Here is a 20,375-nt window from a genome sequence, read left to right as displayed (position 1 = left end):
GCGACGAACCTGTTCAATGAGTGTTCTTCGGCGATGTGGATAACTCTTCACCCGAACATACAGGGGAGCGGAAAGCCGCTCTGCAGGCACTGAGCACAGGCAACGAATCATCCTGTCTGCGTCTGGAAATGCCCGCTTATATAGGCCTAATGCATGCCTAAAGGGGCGGGACTAAGACACCATTGCCAGTCAGAGGATTGGCGTGACTATATAAGGGTTTCAACAAGGTTGTGTAAGGAGGACACTCCCCATAGTGCTTTCGGCAATGTCGAGTGAACTGAATCGAAAGGGAACCTTCCCATACAACATTACATTTCTACAGAGATGCTTTTGTGTATTACTGTGCTCTGTCTCATGTTTTTCTTCTCTCTTCAGGGATGCCTGCAGCCTATGACCTCAGCACTGTCATTGGTGGCAGTGGGTCAGCTGTGTCCCACAACAATCTCATCCCCCTTGGTACAGACATGCATGCATGTATGGATATTTACACACACACTCACACGTACACATACACATGCAGCGTGAAATCAGCTCTGGTAGGGTTTAAGTCGTGGTCAAATCCATGGTTAAGATCTCTCCGGGAAAAAGATATTGGACTCAAGTATATTTAATTATAAATTCAGACAGGTTTTCTAAGCATTGCTAGAGTTTACATTTCAGCCGGTCATCTTTTTACCAGATTCACATTGTTTGCTGTTGATAATTGAAATTTTGTTTTTCTTGTCTTTTTTTATTTTTATTTTTTTTTGTTTGTTTTTTTCAGTGAACACTGGGATTGTGAACCATACTCACTCCAGAATGGGCTCAATTATGAGCACAGGAATCGTCCAGGGTGAGTCTCTCTCATACTGCACTTATGTAGTTGTCATACCTGAACAAAACATAATCCTGGAATTCACTTGGTTTAATGAAAAAAATCACCCATCTCTTAAATGGAATGGATATGTTGTTACTGTTCAGGAATGGAACAATTAAAGGAAAATAGTGTTATAGCATGATATAGCTACATTAGCCACAACATTAAAACTACCTGCCTAATATTGTGTAGGTCCCCCTCGTACCGCCAAAACGGTGCCAACCCGCATCTCTGAATAGCATTCTGAGATGCTGTTCTGATCACTTCAATTGTAGTGATCAGGTGGAGTGGTGATGGTGTAGTGGTCTAAAGCACATAACTGGTAATCTGGTAATCAGAAGGATGCTGGTTCGAGCCCCACCATTGTGTCCTTGAGCAAGGCACTTAACTCCAGGTTGCTCCAGGGGGATTGTCCCTGTAATAAGGGCTCTGTAAGTCGCTTTGGATAAAAGCATCTGTCAAATGCATAAATGTAAATGTAGTGTTAACAGTGGTTATCTGAGTTACCATAGACTTTGTCAGGTTGAACCAGTCTGGCCATTCTACGTTGACCTCTCTCATCAAGGTGTGAAAATGTGTGAAAATCCCAGGAGATCAGCAGTTACAGAAATACTCCAGCCCGTCTGGCATCCATCCCATTATCTAATCAGCCAATCGTGTGGCAGCAGTGCATAAAATCATGCAGATATGGGTCAGGAGCTTTAGTTAATGTTCATATAATGGGAGAAAAAAATGTGATCTCAATGATTTGAGTATTTCTGCAACTGCTGATCTCCTGGGATTTTCACGCACAACAGTCCCTAGAATTGACTTTGATTGGTGCCAAAAACAAAAAAACATCCAGTTAGGGACCGTTCTGTGAATGGAAATGCCTTGTTGATGAGAGAAGTCAACTGAGAATTTTTCAGCCTATGTAAGGCACATTTTAATTTCTACAGAAGCACGTCAAGTCTCTATCACCAAAACGTAGACGTTTTTTTTTATCCGCAAGCACTCTTCATGAGGAATTCAAAGCGGCATTTAGCACTGGCGCCCTGACATTAATCATGAACGCAGCTTCACGATTGCCGTTGGAAAGTGGATAGCCACAGTCTACCGGCTGATTTAGAGTTTAAGAGATTTAATGCGATTAATACAAAATGTAATCACATAATTTGAAACTGCTGAAATCTCATTCTCCACAGTATTACTTGGCCGACAGAATGTTGCAATCTGCTTTGCTACATCGTGTAGCCACATTCACGATTCATGTCAGGGCGTCAACGCTAGTTCAAGCGCCACTTTGAACTCCACATGAAAATGCATTTTCGTGGTAGTTAAGATTTAATATGCTTATGTGGTAAATAAATTGTGCCTTACAGAGGCTGCAAAAACTAAAATTTAAACCAAAAATTAAAACTTAATTTCTGTCACAACCTGGGCTTGTTTTGTACAACAAATAGTATTAAGAGGTCCAGGGCTTAAAGTATTCCGGCCGGGGGCCGGATTTCCGGCTTGAGGGCAGGTCCGGCCTCCGGCGCAGGCAAAATTTATTAATCAGGCTGCAAATTACAGTCGGACGCACTTTCGGTGCGGACGCGCTTGGAAAAAACGAGTGCGCCGCTTCCATTATGAGCGCGCATACCGCGCGGCTGCATTTGAAACTGGGAACTTGAATGCGGTTTAATATTTTCGAGTCAATTGATTTCACCTACCAATCATATGAGAGGAGCGCAGCTCTAACTAACGCCACAAGCCTATCAGAAGCAGAGCAGGGCGGGTCCTGGCAACAGTGTGATTGAGATCCATACCTCACGTTAGCGTCGTCGGTGAAAGCATGGAGCGCAGAACTCCAGAAACAACATTAGGTGACTTAATGTCATCATGGATGAAAAGAAAGGAGATGTGAGTTGGTTGATTTCAGTAAATTAGCTCAGGTCAGCATAATCATATTTTCGGTCTACACCTTTTGATGTTAGCCTTACGTTGACTGAGCTAACATTAACATACACTGCTGCTAGGTAACTTCAGACTGTTAGTTAAATATTTAATGTAGAACATTCTGTGTAGCTTACTAAAAAAAACATTATGTGTAGGCCTACCATGAAAACGAGTCCACTTTAAACCGCTTTATTTTCTGTCAGCAATGTATGACAAGTAACGTTGCAGTGTGTACGCACCTTTAGTGCGGTCAACGTTAACGTATGCGATTTCTTTTTTTTTTTGTCCAGCATTAATGTTTTAAAATATTTAACACAATTAACGCTGCATCCGTTCTTTGTCATTCTTTAGCTCTTATTAGTTATTAGTTTGTCCACCAAATGCTTTAAACCATTAATGTGCGACAAGACAAAAGAGAACGCACTTCAGTAAATGTCCTCACACACACACACACACACACGAGGCACAAAAAGTCGCGAACCAGTATCGAGTTCTCTTTCGAGCTTGAACGAACAATAACACACACATTTATGCCAAAATGTCCGTTTTGTCGAGTATCCTCACAAGAATCAATCATTATTAACTTTAAATGAGTTAAATAAAATCTTAAATGGAAGTAAAGAGTAGTGAGAGAATGAGACGCGTGAGATCCTGTCACCAGCTGTAGATCTTAAAGTGACAGTAGCCACTAATTCTGTCTGTCAGTAAAGTTAACCAAAGAACAAAGGGAACAGAGAAAACTACTAACTACTCTTTGACTAAAGAACGCTTGTAGCTTTAATAAGGATTAATCGAATTAAATTTATAATTTATGCATTACGGACTATTTTATAACCCTAAAATTTAGTATACTAAATAAAATATCAGTGATACTGGCCTTCATTAATAAAAAGATGCCATTAAGATACAGCCGTAATACTTAAAAATAAATGGTTCCATTTGAAGATAAGTCCGTCTCTGCAAAACAATCCCCCCCCCCCCACACACACATATATATATGTGTGTGTTTCTTTAACTTTGTGCACTTTCAGCACTGTGGAGATTTATTTTGATGTAATATTTGTCATTTTTTCTGAAGTCATGAAAATTACCACCACAGTGAAATTTCTACAACATTTCTGTAGTGTGCTTAATAGAATTCTGTTGTGGCGATTAATTAGTTTTTATATTAAACAGCTTACTCTACGGCTAATAAAAATACTCATGTCTCATGTTTCATCTAAAGCATACTCTCTAAAATAGTCAGTTTTGTGAAGTGTAAATTTGTTTGTTTTCATAAAATCAACCCCTAGGACATGAAAATGCAAGAAGTCGAAGAAACGCTCGTATGACAACAGAAACCATTTTGATAAAAAAGATTATTACTTTGAAGAGGTCCATAGGGATGCATAGTTTAATTTTGCACAAAAAATTTGCTTTTGTGAATAAGCCTTGACAGTCTACTGGAAGTGTGTGCGCTAAATGGTCGTTTAAATTCTTGTACCCCAAACATTCATAAATTAAAAAAATGTAATGCTCTCAACTGTTGCTTTCTTCTCAGGGGCCACAACTGCCCAGCAGGGTCCCAGCAGCAGCAATCCACATTACCCCGTCACCAACCAGTTCACCATGGGTGGCCCTGCTATCTCCATGGCATCTCCTATGGCCATCCCCAGCAACACCATGCACTATGGGAGCTAAGGCCATTGGATGGCCTCTGCATGTCCAGACCCTCACCCCTAACCCCCCTCTCCAAACCGACCGCAGCCAAATTCAGAATACCAAAACAAGCGCACCAGTCTCTGATCATCACTTTATACTCTCACTATACATACAGTATATAGATATACATGTATACGAATATATATTCTACATTCTGTCTCTTTCTCTCACTGGTGTTTTATTCGTACATATCCGTCCTGCGACGCTATAACGTCAGCACATGCACAGACATTTGGCCAGTCAATAAGTTTGAGGTGTGTCACTGTAACTCTTCCCCCACTATAACACACAGCACCTGCTCCACAACCAGCCACTTGGCAGCAGCACTTGTTTGTAAGCATGCTGAAAAAGCACAAACCAGAGACTCAAAACCCAGTGGAACAGAACTCGACTGGAAGATTGGTCGCTGACAACGGGACAATATATATATATATATATATATATATATATATATATATATATATATATATATATATATATATATATATATATATATATATATATATATATATTTTTTTTTTTATATACAAATGCTTTACAGGTGTGCACATGTTTCCTTGTCAAAGTCCCACCATTTTTAAGGCACACATGGACATTAATTCAAGATCTTTTGCAGGATCTTGTCACTATTCCTAAAACTCTGAATCCGTTCTGCTCCATTGAAACTACACTTTGCTGTCGGCTTTTAAGTTTCCCATGACATCGACAAGCCGTTGCATCTCTATTCATTCAGCATGGACTTTAGACAGCCACCTTGACTCACCTAGATGTTTGTAACCTCCCATCGCTCACCAGAAGTGATGGACACATGCTGTAGATGCTCGCAAATCTCTGGTGGAACCTGCCTGTAGACCCAATAGCATTGATGGAGATCATCTTACTTCTCGTTCCATATATGACTGTGTTCATTGAGTGCTTTTAAAGTAGTGCAGTCCCAGATTGTATGTTGCTTGGTGTTCCCTGAGGTGAATCCGGAGCATGGTTTATCAAGACCACTTCTGTCAATTACCTACCACAACATCACGCAGATCTGACTCTTATAATTGACAAATGAATTTAGTCAGCCAGTTTATGAGGACAAAAAGGTTTCAGGAAAATAAGATCAGTCCCAAACCCTCTGCTACCTGCCAAGGAGGACCACGGAAGGCTAGGAAGGACAGTCAGCATTGGAGGGAGGATGACAGAAGGATGAATGATATAAACGGTGAGGTCTGTGGACACACGGAACCGCTACAGCAGTAATGCTGTTTTGGAAATGCAGTATCCTAGTTTACATCCCCAAACCCTTTCTTGTCAACTTCTGTGTGTTGTGAGACTTGTTGGGGGATTTTAGAGGAGATTTAAGTTCCTGACTAGCCATAACTCTCCTCATCGTTTCCTTACTCTCACTCTCCCTCCTTTACTTCATACGCTGGGGAAATGAAACTCCCTGCAAAGACTTAAGTTGTAAGCATTGCTTCCAGTCACACATTTTCAGTTAATTTGGGTTTGATTTAGCAACTATCATGAGATAAAGCCATGCCTGCTAGTTTGTAGAATACATTTTTTTTTCTTTCACAGAAAGCAACAGACAAAAAAAGAGCTAATTAAATCCTAAAAAGTGTGGCTACTTGCAGTAGCATTCTATTTTTTATTTTGTGTGTGTTTTTGTTGTTGCATAGTCCTTTGCAAATCCAATATGGTGCAAAAACATGTAGAGATAAAAACAGAAATTTATGGTTTGGACATATGTAATCAGCATTTGTTGAATTTTTGGGTAATGCATAAACGGGTACATGGCTTAAGATTTATTATTGTCTGCTTCCAAATGAAGCAAAATATCCTAATGGGATACCCAGAAATGAAACCTCTTGTCATTATTTACTCACCCCATCTTGTTTGGCAACCACATTTCTTTATATCCTCTGTGGAACACAAAAGGGGAAAGTTTCCTTACAATAAGACTGACAATTTACTCTATAGTTGTCCATATTGTCCAGCTTGGCCATTTTTCAACATTTCTTCTTGTGTGAAAAAGTCATACAGGTATGGATCGGTGCAGTGAGGGTGACAGAATTTTTGGTGAACCATTCCTTTTTAGACAAAAACTGAGCACTATTAGCCACACCTGTACACCTACATATTCATGTAATTATCTAATCAGCCAATCATGTGGAAGCAGTGCATAAGATCATGCAGATACGGGTCAAGAGCTTCAGATGTTATTCACATCAACCATTAGAATGGAGGAAAAATTTGATATCATTGATTTCGATCATGATATGATTGTTTGTGATTTGAGTATTTCTGTAACTGCTGATCTCCTGGGCTTTTCATACACAACAGCCTCTAGTGTACTTAAAAACACCCAGAGCGTGGCCGTTCTGCACATGGAACGCTTTGTTGATGAGAGATGTAAATGGAGAATGGCCAGATACGTTTGAGCTGACAGAAAGGCTTTGGTAACTGATAGCCACTGTACAATTGTAGAGCGCAGAATAGCACCTCAGAAAGCACAACACGTCGAACCTTGAGGTGGATGGGCTACAACAGCAGAGCACGTTGGGTTTCACTTCTGTCATCCAAGAACAGAAAATTGAGGCTGCAGTGGGATCAGGATCACCAAAACTGGAAAAAATTTATCCTGGTCTGATGAATCTCGATTTCTGTTTAGGCACACAGATGGGGTCGTAATTTGGCACCAACAGCATGAATCCATAGACCCAAACTACCTTGGTGTAATGGTGTGGGGAATGTTTAACTGGCACACTTTGAGCCTGTTAATACCAATCAATCATTGCTTGAATGCCACAAACTATTTGAGTATTATTGCTGACCATGTACAGCCCTTCTTGGATGTACATGGTCAGCAATAATACTAGTATCTTCTAATAATAATAGTATCTTATAATGGCTACTTCCAGCATGATAATGCATCATGTCACAAAGCAAAAGTCATCTCAAACTGGTTTCATGAACATGACTTCCCTGTTTTTCAGTGGCTTTCCCAGTCACAAGATCTGAATCCAATAGAACACATTTGGGATGCGGTAGAATGGGAGATTTGCAGCATGAATGTGTATCTGACAAATCTGCAGAAATCGCTTGATTTGAACATGGACCAGAGTCTCAAAGGAATTTTATACAAGATCTTGTGGAATCCATGCCACAAAGAATGTAGGCTGCTTTGAGAGGGGAGACCCTACCCATTATTAGAATAGTGTTTCTAATAAAGTGTTCAGTGAGTGTGCTTAGTATGGAAAAACATTCCTCTTTGTGCTCTTAAATGCATGCGATTACAATACCAACCAAATTCAAAATGACAAGGTTTACCCTGACAAGAATAACTTTAATACACGGTGTCATCAAAACAGAAAACTTGCCAGAAAAATAAATAATTACTTAATCCAGGTACTTCCTCTCACAATTTAAAGAACAATACGAGTAGAACCCTTTAAAAGGAAAGAAAGCAGAGCAGTCAGGGGTTATAAGGCAAACATTGCATCATATACATGTCAGATCACTCAATCGATTTAGTTTATGATTTCTTGCAACAAAGTAAAAGGAATTACATAAGTGGGCAAAACACTATCAAATTTAGGCTTAACCATAACACTTCAGGAAACCAATATCAGGCGAGTCATTTTGTGTATTAGGACAACCTTACAAACTCAAGTCAAAATCAAAGCTGAAGTTATTACTTGTGAACAGAGATGTTATTTCTATTATGGAAACACAGTAGATCTATTTGTTAGTACACTAGTCAGAAGAACTCCTTCATTGCTCAGTTATCATAATTACTATACATTTCTATGTCGTTCTATGTCGTTCCATGTCCACTGAATCCAAGGACTAAGCTTCCATTTGGTTGGTCAGTGAGGTTTTACTGTGTTAAGTCCTGTGTGATTAGATGCTGGAGTAGTCTGAAGTACAGTGTGTGATGATGATGATCCTGTCTGTGTTTGGAAGAAGTAGAGCTAAAACAAGAGAGGAAAATGTATTAATTATTGATGCTGAATGTCTTTCACAAACAGATGTCTGTCTTAATGAATGGTGTGATGTTCTTGAAGAAATAATCAAACAGCATGTAGAGTCAGAATGAGAGGATATGAAGATACAAGGAACCAACACGAAAGGGCGCGTGGCTAACCATCCGTAAAGCACTCTAAATTTTGAATAATCCCTATGCACAAGAATTGTATCAGTAACATGTAACCAGAAGTCCAAAGATCCAGAAAAGTAGTCCCACCTTTAAAATTAAGATTTTAACAACTTTGCAGGGACATACTAATTAATTTTTCACATACTAAGTGTTGAGTAAAAATGTATTTATTTGATTTTTGTTGCCGATAGAGCTTGAGATCTATTAAAGTAATAGTTCACCTAAAAATTTGAATTCTCATAATTTACTCACGCTCATACCATCCCAAATGACTTTCTTCTGTGGAACACAATTTTGTTTTTTTTAGAACAATATTTCAGCTCTGTACATCCATACAATGAATGGTGACCAAAACAAGGAATCTCCAAAAAGCACATAAAGGCAGCATAAAAGTAGTCCATAAGACTCCAGTGATTTACTCCATGTCTTCTGAAGTGATCTAATTGATTATGGGTGAGAACAGACCAACATGCAACTCCTTTTTTGCTGTAAATCTTGCCATTGCGGTCTCTAGACAGGATCGTGATTTCAAGCTTGATTACGCGTTCTAGTGCTTGACGCATGCGCACAGCGCTGGCGCTAGAAAGTATAAATCATGATCGCCAAGGAGACTGTTGATACCAAGATTAATAGTCATTTTTTTAAAATTTTATATTATGGTCTGTTTTCAACTAAAATGGACTGGATTGCTTCTGAAGACAGATTAAACCACTTGAGTATTTTGGATTACTTTATATGCTTTTTGGAGCTTCTAAATTTTGGTCACTATTCACTTGCATTGTATGGACCTACAGAGCTGAGATATTCTTCTAAAAATCTTTGTTTTCTGCAGAAGGAAAGGCATACGCATCTGGAATGCATGAGGGTGAGTAAATGATGAGAGAATTTTCATTTTTGCGTGAACTATTCCTTTAAAACCGGAATATTCTTTTAAAAACAATAAAAAGGATTTAATGAGTTTCTCTCACCTTACAGCCGACTGCCAGAAGAGCATGAAGAGACACTATAACTGCCATGGTAGCAAAAGCCGTTAGTTTGGTGTCGTCACGAACAGTCGGCCAGAAAGTGATGACCAACACTGAGCCAGAGATCACCATAGCAATGACAATCAATAGCCACTGAAGCCAGTCAAAGGGAATGGTCCATAATATCTTAAAACAGAACCAGAGTATGACTTATTGGTCTTAACCAATAAGTCTGAAAATGTGTTTTTGAACATTATCACAGACTCACCGTAGTAGGGATATATATGAATAGAGAGTAACCGTAGACACACACAGTCTCTAAAAAGGTATAACCACTGGTCTGTCTCTCAACACTCTGACGCCATGTTAGGAATCCCCAAACTCCTAGAGGTACCAGCCATGCATAGAGGAACACAGCAACTGCTGCAATTGAGACTAAAACAGAACAAATAATTTAGTTAGAACAGTCATGAGTAATGGATAGAAACAGTACCACTACATAAGAACCATTTTCAACTTATTGTCTAAATGTCACAAATTATGTGACAATGAAGTTCCATGATTTTTTATTTATTTTTTTGTCTATACTGATTGCGGGATATGCTCTTTAAAATTGTATAGATATCGAGCTTACGAGACGCAATTTCAAGCAAAAACATGTTTTAGAACTGAGCAGAAGTATATCCTCTTTAGAAAAGTCTTATTAAATTCCATGACTTTTGCGGGCCTGGAACTCACAATTAAAAAAATTCCCTTATATTTCCAAGTTTTCCATGATGGTGGTAACCCTGTACAAGTGAATTAATCTTCACATGGCATAACTGCCATCGCACCTCTGTGGAATTGAGGCCTGTAGTGAAACTCTGGGTCTCCCATCTTATTCAGAAAGGTGGAGAGGTTTCCACTGATCACCACTGAGAACACTAAAGTCACACAGATCCAAAATGGGCCTGACAGAAGGGTAAGAAAAAGAAGCATTTCTATACATGATCAACAAATGCATTAAAATATTTAGACGTGGTTTGACAATGCTTTGAAGAGTTCTTGTTTAATAATAATAAAAGACAGTACCGTATAAATCAGGGTTACTTCGAATGTGGTGTTTGACAAAATTTCGTCCAGGCAAAGGCATAACTGAGCCTTTTATCCTATCAAGCACCTAAATTAAAACACAGCAAATACATTAAGTGCAGCACTTCAGTTGTTGATGTAAATGACTTAAAATAATGAATTTCCAAGTAAGTAAATGACCAAGCAAAAATATTAGTTACACAGAATTTATAATAAATCTTCTGCCTAATTTCATTATATGTTACCAGGGTTGGGAGCAACCTTACATTTTGTAGTTATTTTTTTTTATTTCTCTTCTCTTCTCAAGTTTAGTTTATAATTATGTTCAGCTACAGTGGCCGACTAATTGACAAGTCATCTAACAATTGACTAGTTGATTAGTGGGTCGACTACAAACATTAAACGTGTCTGACCATGTTTACGTGAACAGAACGCAGCCTATATTATACATTATCATCCTTAACATCAACTAGTTGTTCAAACAACAATCTGACTAGTCTATATGAGCATTTTTAGTTTTGCACATCCCCACCCATTTCATTTAAAATCATATTTAACTTGGGCAACCTGCTTCTACACTAAAAAGTATAATTCCAAACACACTGAATAAGCAAGACAAAAACGTTTTTGACAGCAATTTTGGATAAGATGCCCACACAGCTACACACCTAAAATAAGAAAAACAAGCGGCATCTTCCATACCTGCAATGTATCTACGTTGAAGAATGACTGGTAGTATTCGAACGTCCAGAAACCACTGGCTTGTTTTTCACCTCCAAGCAACTGGGGATAATGAACAGAATACTGACTGTCTACCACAGAAGTGTCTTGAAAGTGAGAGGCATGCAGCTACAATCCCAATTTTGTTTTGCAACTCACCTCTGAGCTCTCCTGCTGATTGTCCTCATCATCTGAGAGATCAAGTCTGATGTCTCCAGAGGAAGCAGTTACACTAGGGCTGGAGGCGCTGAGGGTCGAGGCTCCGGGATTTGAGGACAGTAGATCTGTGGCCTCCTCAAACTCTGGAGAGGTGCAGAATGGAGATTAAATTAACGAGACAATTTCAAGACAGCACATATTAGAGGCATAATAACTAAATTTACCCTGAAACTTTAAATCATCTGGACTAGCCATGACTGGAATGGAGATCGCAGGAGAACTCACAGGAAGTTCTCATAAGAATTCCACCTGTGAATGGAAAATGATACAAATTATATACGAGTGTCTAATAGCGCCAAGACTATCATCCATCTCAAGACAATCACATTATCTTTGTCTAGATCGTTCGCAAAAGGCTGTATTATTCCACTTAACCTCGAAATAAACAAAAAGGACGACATTTTTCAACAGATTGCAAACAGATTGACTCACCTGGCTGCTACAATACGGTATTCCTGTACTGGTATGCCAACACTGACTCTGACAACTACAACAATCAGGCTTGTTTGAAGCTATCGGGTAAAAAAAACAACAACTTTATATTTGAACTGGAACCTTTTGACGAACAGGGCTTCTAAACTTCTCTACGGATCCGATTACAGTTAGAACAGACTCGATACCGTCTTATTACACACGGATTTGTCGCGATCTTCTCCATATTCCACGTCACCTGCACGGTTCCGGTGCGTCAAAACAAGGTCACGTGACCGGACCAAAGCCGGAACCAAAATTCCATGTTTTCTTCTTTTGTTTTTTGGCAATTCGCAGTCTATGTACATATCGCCACCTACTGTAATGCAATCGTGATTTATTTAGTTAATCTTTTCCTTTAACCTTCCATTCTTTCGTTTTCCTTCTCTCCCTGCTTTCGTACACAACTCCTAATAATGATCTTGTTGACCTTTATATTTAAATATAAAATTAACTCTCTTCTCTCCTCTTCATACATACTACATTCAAATATTACATGCTTAACTGCTTATTTTCCTCCACAATACTCACATAAACTATTTTCATGTACCTAGTTATCATAACCTCTTCTTTCCTATTTCTTCCACAAAAAAAAACTACCATTTTTTTTTAAATCTCATATAAATGCCTACCCTTACAATCATTATTCCAAACCCTTGCCATTCTTTAACAATATTTTTTCCTTATAATGGATTTAATATCACCTTTACCCAAAGGAACGGTAACATACATTACTTTCCTTATTAAAGCATTTTTAGCTAGCTCATCTGCCACTTCGTTACAAGATATCCCTACATGCTCTGATACCCAATAGAATCCTTCTTATATTCCATTCCTATTTATTTGCCACAACGACGTAAATATTTAATTAATCAGATCTTTCCTTGATGACTGCCAGTTAGAAAGTGTTTTTAAAACAGATGCAGAATCAGAACACACCACCACACTGTCTGGTCTTATCTCCTCTACTCACATTAATCCTATACTAGCAACCATTTCTACAGCATATACTGACAACTCTGCTGTTAGTCTCTTTGTTATAGTTATATAAAGATCTGGAATATACTCCCACTCCTGTAGTCCCTAGATTTGAGTCTATTGAACCATATGTATATATTTGAGTTCTTGTATAAAATCTGTCCTTTACATTATATTTAATTTGTCCTATTTCTTCCCATTATCTTCTCTTATCTATATCTCCAAATATATTTCAGCATCAGGGAATATCCAAAACTTCACTCCATACAGGTGACACATTAAATATTCTGTCTACAATTTGATACTTTTCTGCCACATAATTTATAATCCACCCAAAACTCCTTCCTTTCTTATTTATATACTCCAACAGTTATTTAAAATATCAGAAGCAATATGGCTTCAAACAACAGAGAATTAACCAGTGTCGAATTAACTGCTCCTAGACATATTCTGAGAGCTCTGTACTGTATATTATCTAATTGATTTAACAACGTTATTGAAGCAGCACCATAAATCATGCATCCATAATCAAGCACAGACCTTATCATGGCTTGATATATCATCAATAATGATGTTCTTTCTGCTCAATATTCTTTCCCTGCTATTGCTCGCATCACATTTAAAATTCTCAGACATTTATTATCCATTTCACATATATGTTTCTTCCGTGCATATGATGGCTATCAAACCACATATGCAAATACTTAAATACTTTCACACGTTCTATAGATTTTCCATATAGTAATAATTCTAATTTATTGGGAATTTCTTTTTTCTAAGTATAGTGCATACAACATGCTTTGCTTGTTGACATTTTAAATCTCCAATCTATGGACCATTGTTCCACATTTTTAATGGCTGTCTGCATACTTAAATTCACATGAGAAATGTTTCGGCCTCTCTTCCATATAGCACCGTCCTCTGCATATAAAGCTATACCTGGGCCTAAGTTTGCAACTGTTCAAAAAAATGAAGGAACACTTAAATCACACATTGGATCTCGATGAATGAAATATATTGGAGATCAAAATCTTTAAAGTACATTGTGTAATTCGTTGAGAACAAAATGACGTAACAACGGTCAATGGAAACCAAAATCACCAACCGCTTGAGGACTGGATTCAAACTCACACTGAAAATCAGTGTAAACAATTGAAATCACAGGATGTTCCAACTTGTGTGAATTTCATCACGGCAACTCATAATGTGACTCAGTAGTGTGTATGGCCCCCACGTGCCTGTATGCACTCCCAAGAATGTCTGGACATGCTCCTGATGACACGGTGGATGGTGTCCTGGGGGATCTCCTCCCAGACCTGGATCAGGGCATCAGTGAGCTCCTAGACAGTCTGTGGCGCTACTTGCCTTTGTCGGATGCATTGATACGTAATGTCCCAAAGTTCTCAATTAGATTCAGGTCTAGGGAACGTGAGGGCCAGTCAATGGCATCAATGCCTTCGTCATCCAGGAACTGTCTACACACTCTGGCTACATGAGGTCAGGCATTGTCCTGCACCAGGAGGAACCCAGGGCCCACTGCACCAGCATGAGGTCTGAGAATGGGTCTGAGGAGCCCTTCTCTTGGTATCTCCTCCATGCTCTTGAGACTGTACTAGGAGACACAGCAAACCTTCTTGCGACAGCACATATGGATGTGCAATCCTGGAGGAGCTGGCCTACCTGTGCAACCTGAATGGGCTGCAGGTAGTGCCTCATGCTACCAGTAGTGACAAGGACACTAGAAAAATGCAAAACTAAAGAAGAATCATTCATAGAGCAATTGTCTGTGGCCACCACCTGCAAAACCATTCCCTTTTTGGGGGTTGTCTTGCTTTTGCCTCTCCAGTGCACCTGTTGTCACTTTCATTTGCACGAATTCATTATTCATGCATTGGCTCATGCTTTTTTATATATCAGCAAATTATTCATGTTTAAATGCTGCATTACTTTCTCTAATTACTCTGTTACACTCTTCTGTCCAACGTGGCATTTTCCTAAATTTTATGTTGCTGCTTCTAATATCATATTAGAAGGAGATCTGCAGAAGGTTTCCACATGGTCTTTTATCACTTTATCTCTATTTATCTCACAATAATTATAAAATGAAGACCAGTCCACATTATCATACATCCATTTTCTTAGCAGGTAATGCCCCATTTTACAGCTATTAATATTAATTCACATACTATTGGAAAAGGATTACTTCCAAAGATTGTACCAGTAACCACATTCCATTCACATATCTCAGCAATTTCAATTGAGATTAACGTCAAATCTATACATGATGTTGTATTCCTCGTTACATTAAATCTAGTGCCTTGCCCTGTATTTAAACAAACTAAAGACCTATCTTCAATGTTCTGTTCAACTATTTCCCCATTGGTAGCTATTTCCGTGCTACCCCATAACCAGTTGTGTGCATTCAAATCTCCGCACCATAACTCCTTTTTCCCCCCATTCCCTCCAACCTTCTCAAGCAAACATTGTGTAATTTTTGAACATGTATTATAAAAATGATATACAATAAGTGATCCCCCTTGATAATAAATTTCTACCATAACACATTCTGCTTCTTTAACTTCAGGAATTGCCCTATATACTGTTCCTTCTCTTATAAATGTAACTACTCCACCTTGTGTTCCCAATCTATCTTTTCGTACAGAATTATATCCTGGCAAAATATACTGCTGGTTTGGCTTCAGCCATGATTCTTGTATGCATACTATAACTGGTTTCTGATCTAACTCGAATTCATATTTCTTGAACTCTTGACCATTTGCTATCAGACTTTTTGCATTCCATTGCAATACACTAATTACATCAAGCTAGTCAGAAAACTGAGAGGTTTCATGCGAAGTTGATCGAGGAAGTACATCATGAATCATGTTGGCTGAAATACCAAAGAATTCTGATGTAGCTTCCAAATTGTTTTAATCACTGATCTGCTTGACAGCATTGCTGTAACATTAATAACATTGACAATGAATTAACAAGGAATTCTCTTCTAGTGAACATTGGTGATTACATTTAGCTTCATTTGATTTTCTGTCTCCATGGTCTGGGATTCTAATGGTTTATTCTGATAGACCATCTCCTTTTCTCTGCTTTCTCTATTCCCACAAGCGTTTACTGCTTCTGCATAAGTCACTTTATATCTTTGAATTTCTCTGGCTTTTATTTACACCCTCCACAATTACAACATTTTCTGATTAAAATGTTTTATTGATTCATATATTGAACAGAGAAAACAAAACATATATACACATAATCAATATTTAACCACCAGTATTACCCATCCCAATCCCACCCTGGTCTGGCCTTTAACAACATCCCAGTGGTCATACATGATTATAAACACACAATATATATATAGGCCTAAAGCAATACAAGCAAACATACATATATAATTGAAATGATGGTGGTGCAGGAGAGAGAGAGAATGTTTACGGGCAGCTGTCAGTAATGTGTGTTTGTGTCTTTTGTTTAAGTTCCTCATTAAAATATTATTTATATTGTCAAAGCGTTTCAGCATCACATGTCTCCCCTCACAATTACAACATTTTAAAGTATCCATTTCAGGACACTTATCATACTCATGCTCCCCTCTGCATTTTACACATTACATTTTTCCCTTGCAAACTGCTTCCACATATCCTACATAAGTGCACACTTATGCAACCAGGTTATTGTGAGTTTTTTTTTTTTTCTTTCCTCAAAGATTTCAGTTTGTTTTTCAATTGAATTGTTCAAGTTATAGGTCACATTAAAAGTGGAACAAGATCTGACATGATTTATCTTTGTCTCATTCTTTTACATAACAAGAACCTGGCATTTTAACAGGGGTGTGTAGACTTTTTATATCCACTGTGTGTGTATATATATGTATATATATATATATATATATATATAACAACATCCCTTGAACTCTTATATTCGTATATATATATATATATATATATATATATATATATATATATATATATATATATATATATATATATATATATACGAATATTACGTTGTATATTAATTAACATATTTAGAAATTGTCAATAACTCTTGAAATAAATGAATGGCTCAATCGCAATTTATGCTGGTCTATTAAGCCCTGTTTTAAGTTATTTTGTATAGATTTGAAGAATAAAATTACTGAATGCATTGACCAGAAGAAAGTAATTTGTTTAATTCAATTTTTTACACTGTATGACAAAGAAAATTTGTAAATTGCTGAAGAAAAAATAAGATTTGTCACTAATATTTGTATTCAAAATGTGAATCTCGGTTTCGTATTCTTCAGTATGTTGTTATATGTCTGTATGTTTCTTGCTAAATTAAATAATAATAATAATAATAATAATGTACAGTGGAACGGGGAAAGGCAATATGTTGTTTCCTTACCGGAACAATAACATGTTACGTTCCGAGCCTCACGGCATCCTGGCGTACCAGTTTCATCATCCGACGTTGTTAAGTTGATTCAAACACGGAAACTGTTTGTTCGCTCAAAGTTCTTCCTGTGATACGTCCAGCGTGAACTGTGAACTATCATATTTCTTGATTTTGTTAGTTTGCTAACATGGCCGCCTCGTGGCTGTTGAAGAGATGGTGCTCAACGGCAGCTGCTACGGTGACAACCAAGGGCACAAGATGGCAAAGATTACTGAACAGTCGTGCAGGTAAGAATAGTCTGTAGTACATAGTTTTTAATTCGTTTACTTAGTGGCCAATGGGAAAATTGTCACTGATGAACATTCATAAAACTATGTTATTGTGGTCACTATGTTCAGGTGCATGGTGCCGTGGTCTTCTAGGTGATTATAAGGAGGCTTGTCGTGAGGCTGTGTTGGGGGCACGGGAGCGACCCCTCAAGGCCTCAGTCTACTTCGGTCTGCTGGGAGGAATGTATGCCTGTTATTACACCAACCCTGACGATACCTCCTTTGAAACCAGCCTACTAGAAACTTCCAACCGCCTGGCTCTCCTGTCACCATGGATACGCAGCGGCACCTCAGATGCCCATGTTCAAAGCCTGGTGAAACTGCAAAATGAGGGCCGGCTGCGCTATGCCAGTCTCGGCATTGTATCTTTGACTTATTACACTGACTACCACCCTGACTCTAGCCTGTATGAGGCATGTTGTTCAACGATCTCTGTGCCCTGGTCAGAGCTGCCCAAACGCATGCTGGATGTGGGCTTTGCAGGGCGCTGGTGGGTGATCGATCATAAAATGAAGGACTATGATATAAATGAGGAGGAGTTCAAACATCTGCCCCCTGCTCTGGTGGCTACAGTTCCTCCTTCTCCCCAGGTAATTGAGAAGAACGAAAGGCTGCATCAGGAATCGTGGAAAGCAGTGGTGATGGAGGATGAGAGCAGCGCATTATTAGACCATGTACAGAAATAGGTGGACACATCTGTTGAATTAAAGGAAATGAACAACACAAGATAAAAGGCCCAGGCATTTTGATGAGTTTGCTGTGCCCCACCTAGGAACCTAAAGAACGTGCTTGCAAGAATTAGCTATGTTGATAGGAGAGGAACAGTAAAGGATACTGTATGTCAGCAGTAATCATTATTATAAAATGTTAATAGACGTCTGCACCATTTATAATTACTCTTTAATAGTCTGTTACTTTTACTGCTAAAGATGTTCAAATAAATGTTGATAACTTGTTGACTATAAATCCAATAAAACAACTGCAGTGGATGTTGACCTTTATTGGGAAGATGCACAAATGCTCAACACTACCTTACGAAGTCTTAATTAATTACAAAATTATCCCTTTTACTTTTCTTTTAGGTTACATTTTTATATATCAATACCTCACATGTAAGAAAATAAATTTGTTCCTTAATTTTTCTCTCTGGTATAGAGTGCAACAGTGCCCGCCCAGTTGTCTGGGTTCTATAAGTATTTTTCCCATTAATTTTTCCCCATAGAAATCATAAGATTCTTCATAAAAGAGTTGTAAGCCATGAACCAAACCAACCAGCTCCAAGTTAAATCACAACACAACAAACTTTGTTTTGAGGCAAAAATGTATTTGAAAATCTGACAAAAAGATAAAGGTACAAGGCTGTATACCTGCTCACTTTCATGAGGGGATGGACTACAATCTCATGAAGCATTGATAATTATGTAATTAAAGGAAAAAAAAGATGGGAATATATCAAACCTTTGATTTTAGTTTGTTTACTATAAGTATAGAAACAATATATCTTAAATTTCTTGCAAAATATTCCAATATGTACAAATAACTAGTTTAAGAGTGAAGAGACACCAATTCGATTGCGTCATTCACAGTGCACTGGAGTGGTCAGTCGCTCCGAGGCTCATTTCGCGGGTTGGCTGCAGTTCTCTGATTGGTGAAGCTTTAGGCCCTTTTCTAACCACAGTTCCGGTACTTTTCCCTTAGTAACTTTCTAGATGAGAACTCTTATAGAAGAACGGCATACCTGAGGAGAATTTTCCTCTTTTGCATTCCGACTCACAGAAGTAGCCCTCATAGTGACATCATCTATTAATGACCATTGTTCTTGTGATGTTATTTGAACACGGGATTTAATAGCTGCAAAGGATGCCAATAGAGTTACACATTTTAGGACTGTTTTATACTTTGGCTTCATCCGAAAACTTTGGCAGCTGTCAAAACAGCTAATGGTTTAAACAACAGTGTTTTTGGATGAACGGAACTCTCTGAACAGTTTAAAAAGCACCTTATTTTATCCTACCTTCATCCATCCTTATACAGCCTCCGCAGGCATTTTTCAGTTTTCTGATGCATCCTGTCTTCAGGTTACAGTTTAAACTAAGTGTGTGAAGTGCAATATGGTGTCCCTGCAGCCAGAGTGAGAGATGAGATGAGGTGGCGAAAGTGCTCTTAAACCACGCAGCACACACTGAACTCCGCTAAAAACATGTTGAAAATGCACTATAAAGCTATCAGCTAAATCTTTTTCAATAAATGCTTTTATGACATAAACTACTGTACTGAAATACTCATTTACTTAAAAAAATACGTCTTGATGCAAGTTAACCAGATAGTCACCGTCACTCAATCTAGTGTAGATGAGGGAAGTATCGTGTACACGATACTTCCCTCATCTACACTAGATTGAGTGACGGTTTAGTGTACAATAGAGATCAATTACCCTCTCGATAAATATCGGATTATTTGTATTCGTCATTCCAGGAAGAATTATGTAGTAATACAGAAATAATTTTATTTTCATTATAGTCACAGTACAACCAGTACAGATGTGACTATCAGATTAGCGCAATCCTCTGAGTAGCAGACTTTCAGCTAGTGTGTTTACTAACTGCTTCTGTGGA

General features: G+C 38.2%; 3 protein-coding genes across 4 annotated transcripts in view; 2 read left to right on the top strand and 1 right to left on the bottom strand.

The window, feature by feature from the left end:
- The window catches only part of carm1 (coactivator-associated arginine methyltransferase 1), a 39,920-nt gene extending 32,287 nt beyond the window's left edge, over nt 1–7,633 (top strand). Inside the window, exons 14-16 of one of the 2 annotated variants that reach the window (XM_052140167.1) lie at nt 376–456; nt 764–832; nt 4,317–7,633. In XM_052140167.1, coding sequence (XP_051996127.1) covers nt 376–456; nt 764–832; nt 4,317–4,456 — 290 coding nt within the window. In that variant the 3' untranslated portion in view covers nt 4,457–7,633. Of the gene's footprint in view, nt 1–375; nt 475–763; nt 833–4,316 lie in introns of both variants that reach the window. The other variant, XM_052140166.1, reaches the window with a different exon arrangement.
- A 159-nt stretch (nt 7,634–7,792) lies between these two features.
- yipf2 (Yip1 domain family, member 2) lies at nt 7,793–12,291 on the bottom strand. Its single transcript, XM_052139667.1, has 9 exons — nt 12,026–12,291; nt 11,758–11,842; nt 11,534–11,676; nt 11,357–11,437; nt 10,655–10,742; nt 10,417–10,533; nt 9,852–10,018; nt 9,587–9,769; nt 7,793–8,433 (listed from the first exon to the last, which is right to left on the bottom strand). Exons 2-9 carry the CDS (start codon nt 11,786–11,788, stop codon nt 8,329–8,331), a joined length of 915 nt encoding a protein of 304 aa, XP_051995627.1. The 5' UTR covers nt 11,789–11,842; nt 12,026–12,291; the 3' UTR covers nt 7,793–8,328.
- Nucleotides 12,292–17,472: 5,181 nt separating this feature from the next.
- On the top strand, nt 17,473–18,747 carry LOC127653273 (mitochondrial import inner membrane translocase subunit Tim29-like). Its single transcript, XM_052139912.1, has 2 exons — nt 17,473–17,718; nt 17,830–18,747. Exons 1-2 carry the CDS (start codon nt 17,619–17,621, stop codon nt 18,444–18,446), a joined length of 717 nt encoding a protein of 238 aa, XP_051995872.1. The 5' UTR covers nt 17,473–17,618; the 3' UTR covers nt 18,447–18,747.
- The last annotated feature ends 1,628 nt before the right edge of the window (nt 18,748–20,375 follow it).

This window comes from Xyrauchen texanus, chromosome 12 (genome assembly GCF_025860055.1).
Source record: "Xyrauchen texanus isolate HMW12.3.18 chromosome 12, RBS_HiC_50CHRs, whole genome shotgun sequence".
Lineage (NCBI taxonomy): Eukaryota > Metazoa > Chordata > Actinopteri > Cypriniformes > Catostomidae > Xyrauchen > Xyrauchen texanus.
Note: the sequence above shows the minus strand (reverse complement) of the source record. Positions and strands in the feature narration are given on the sequence as shown.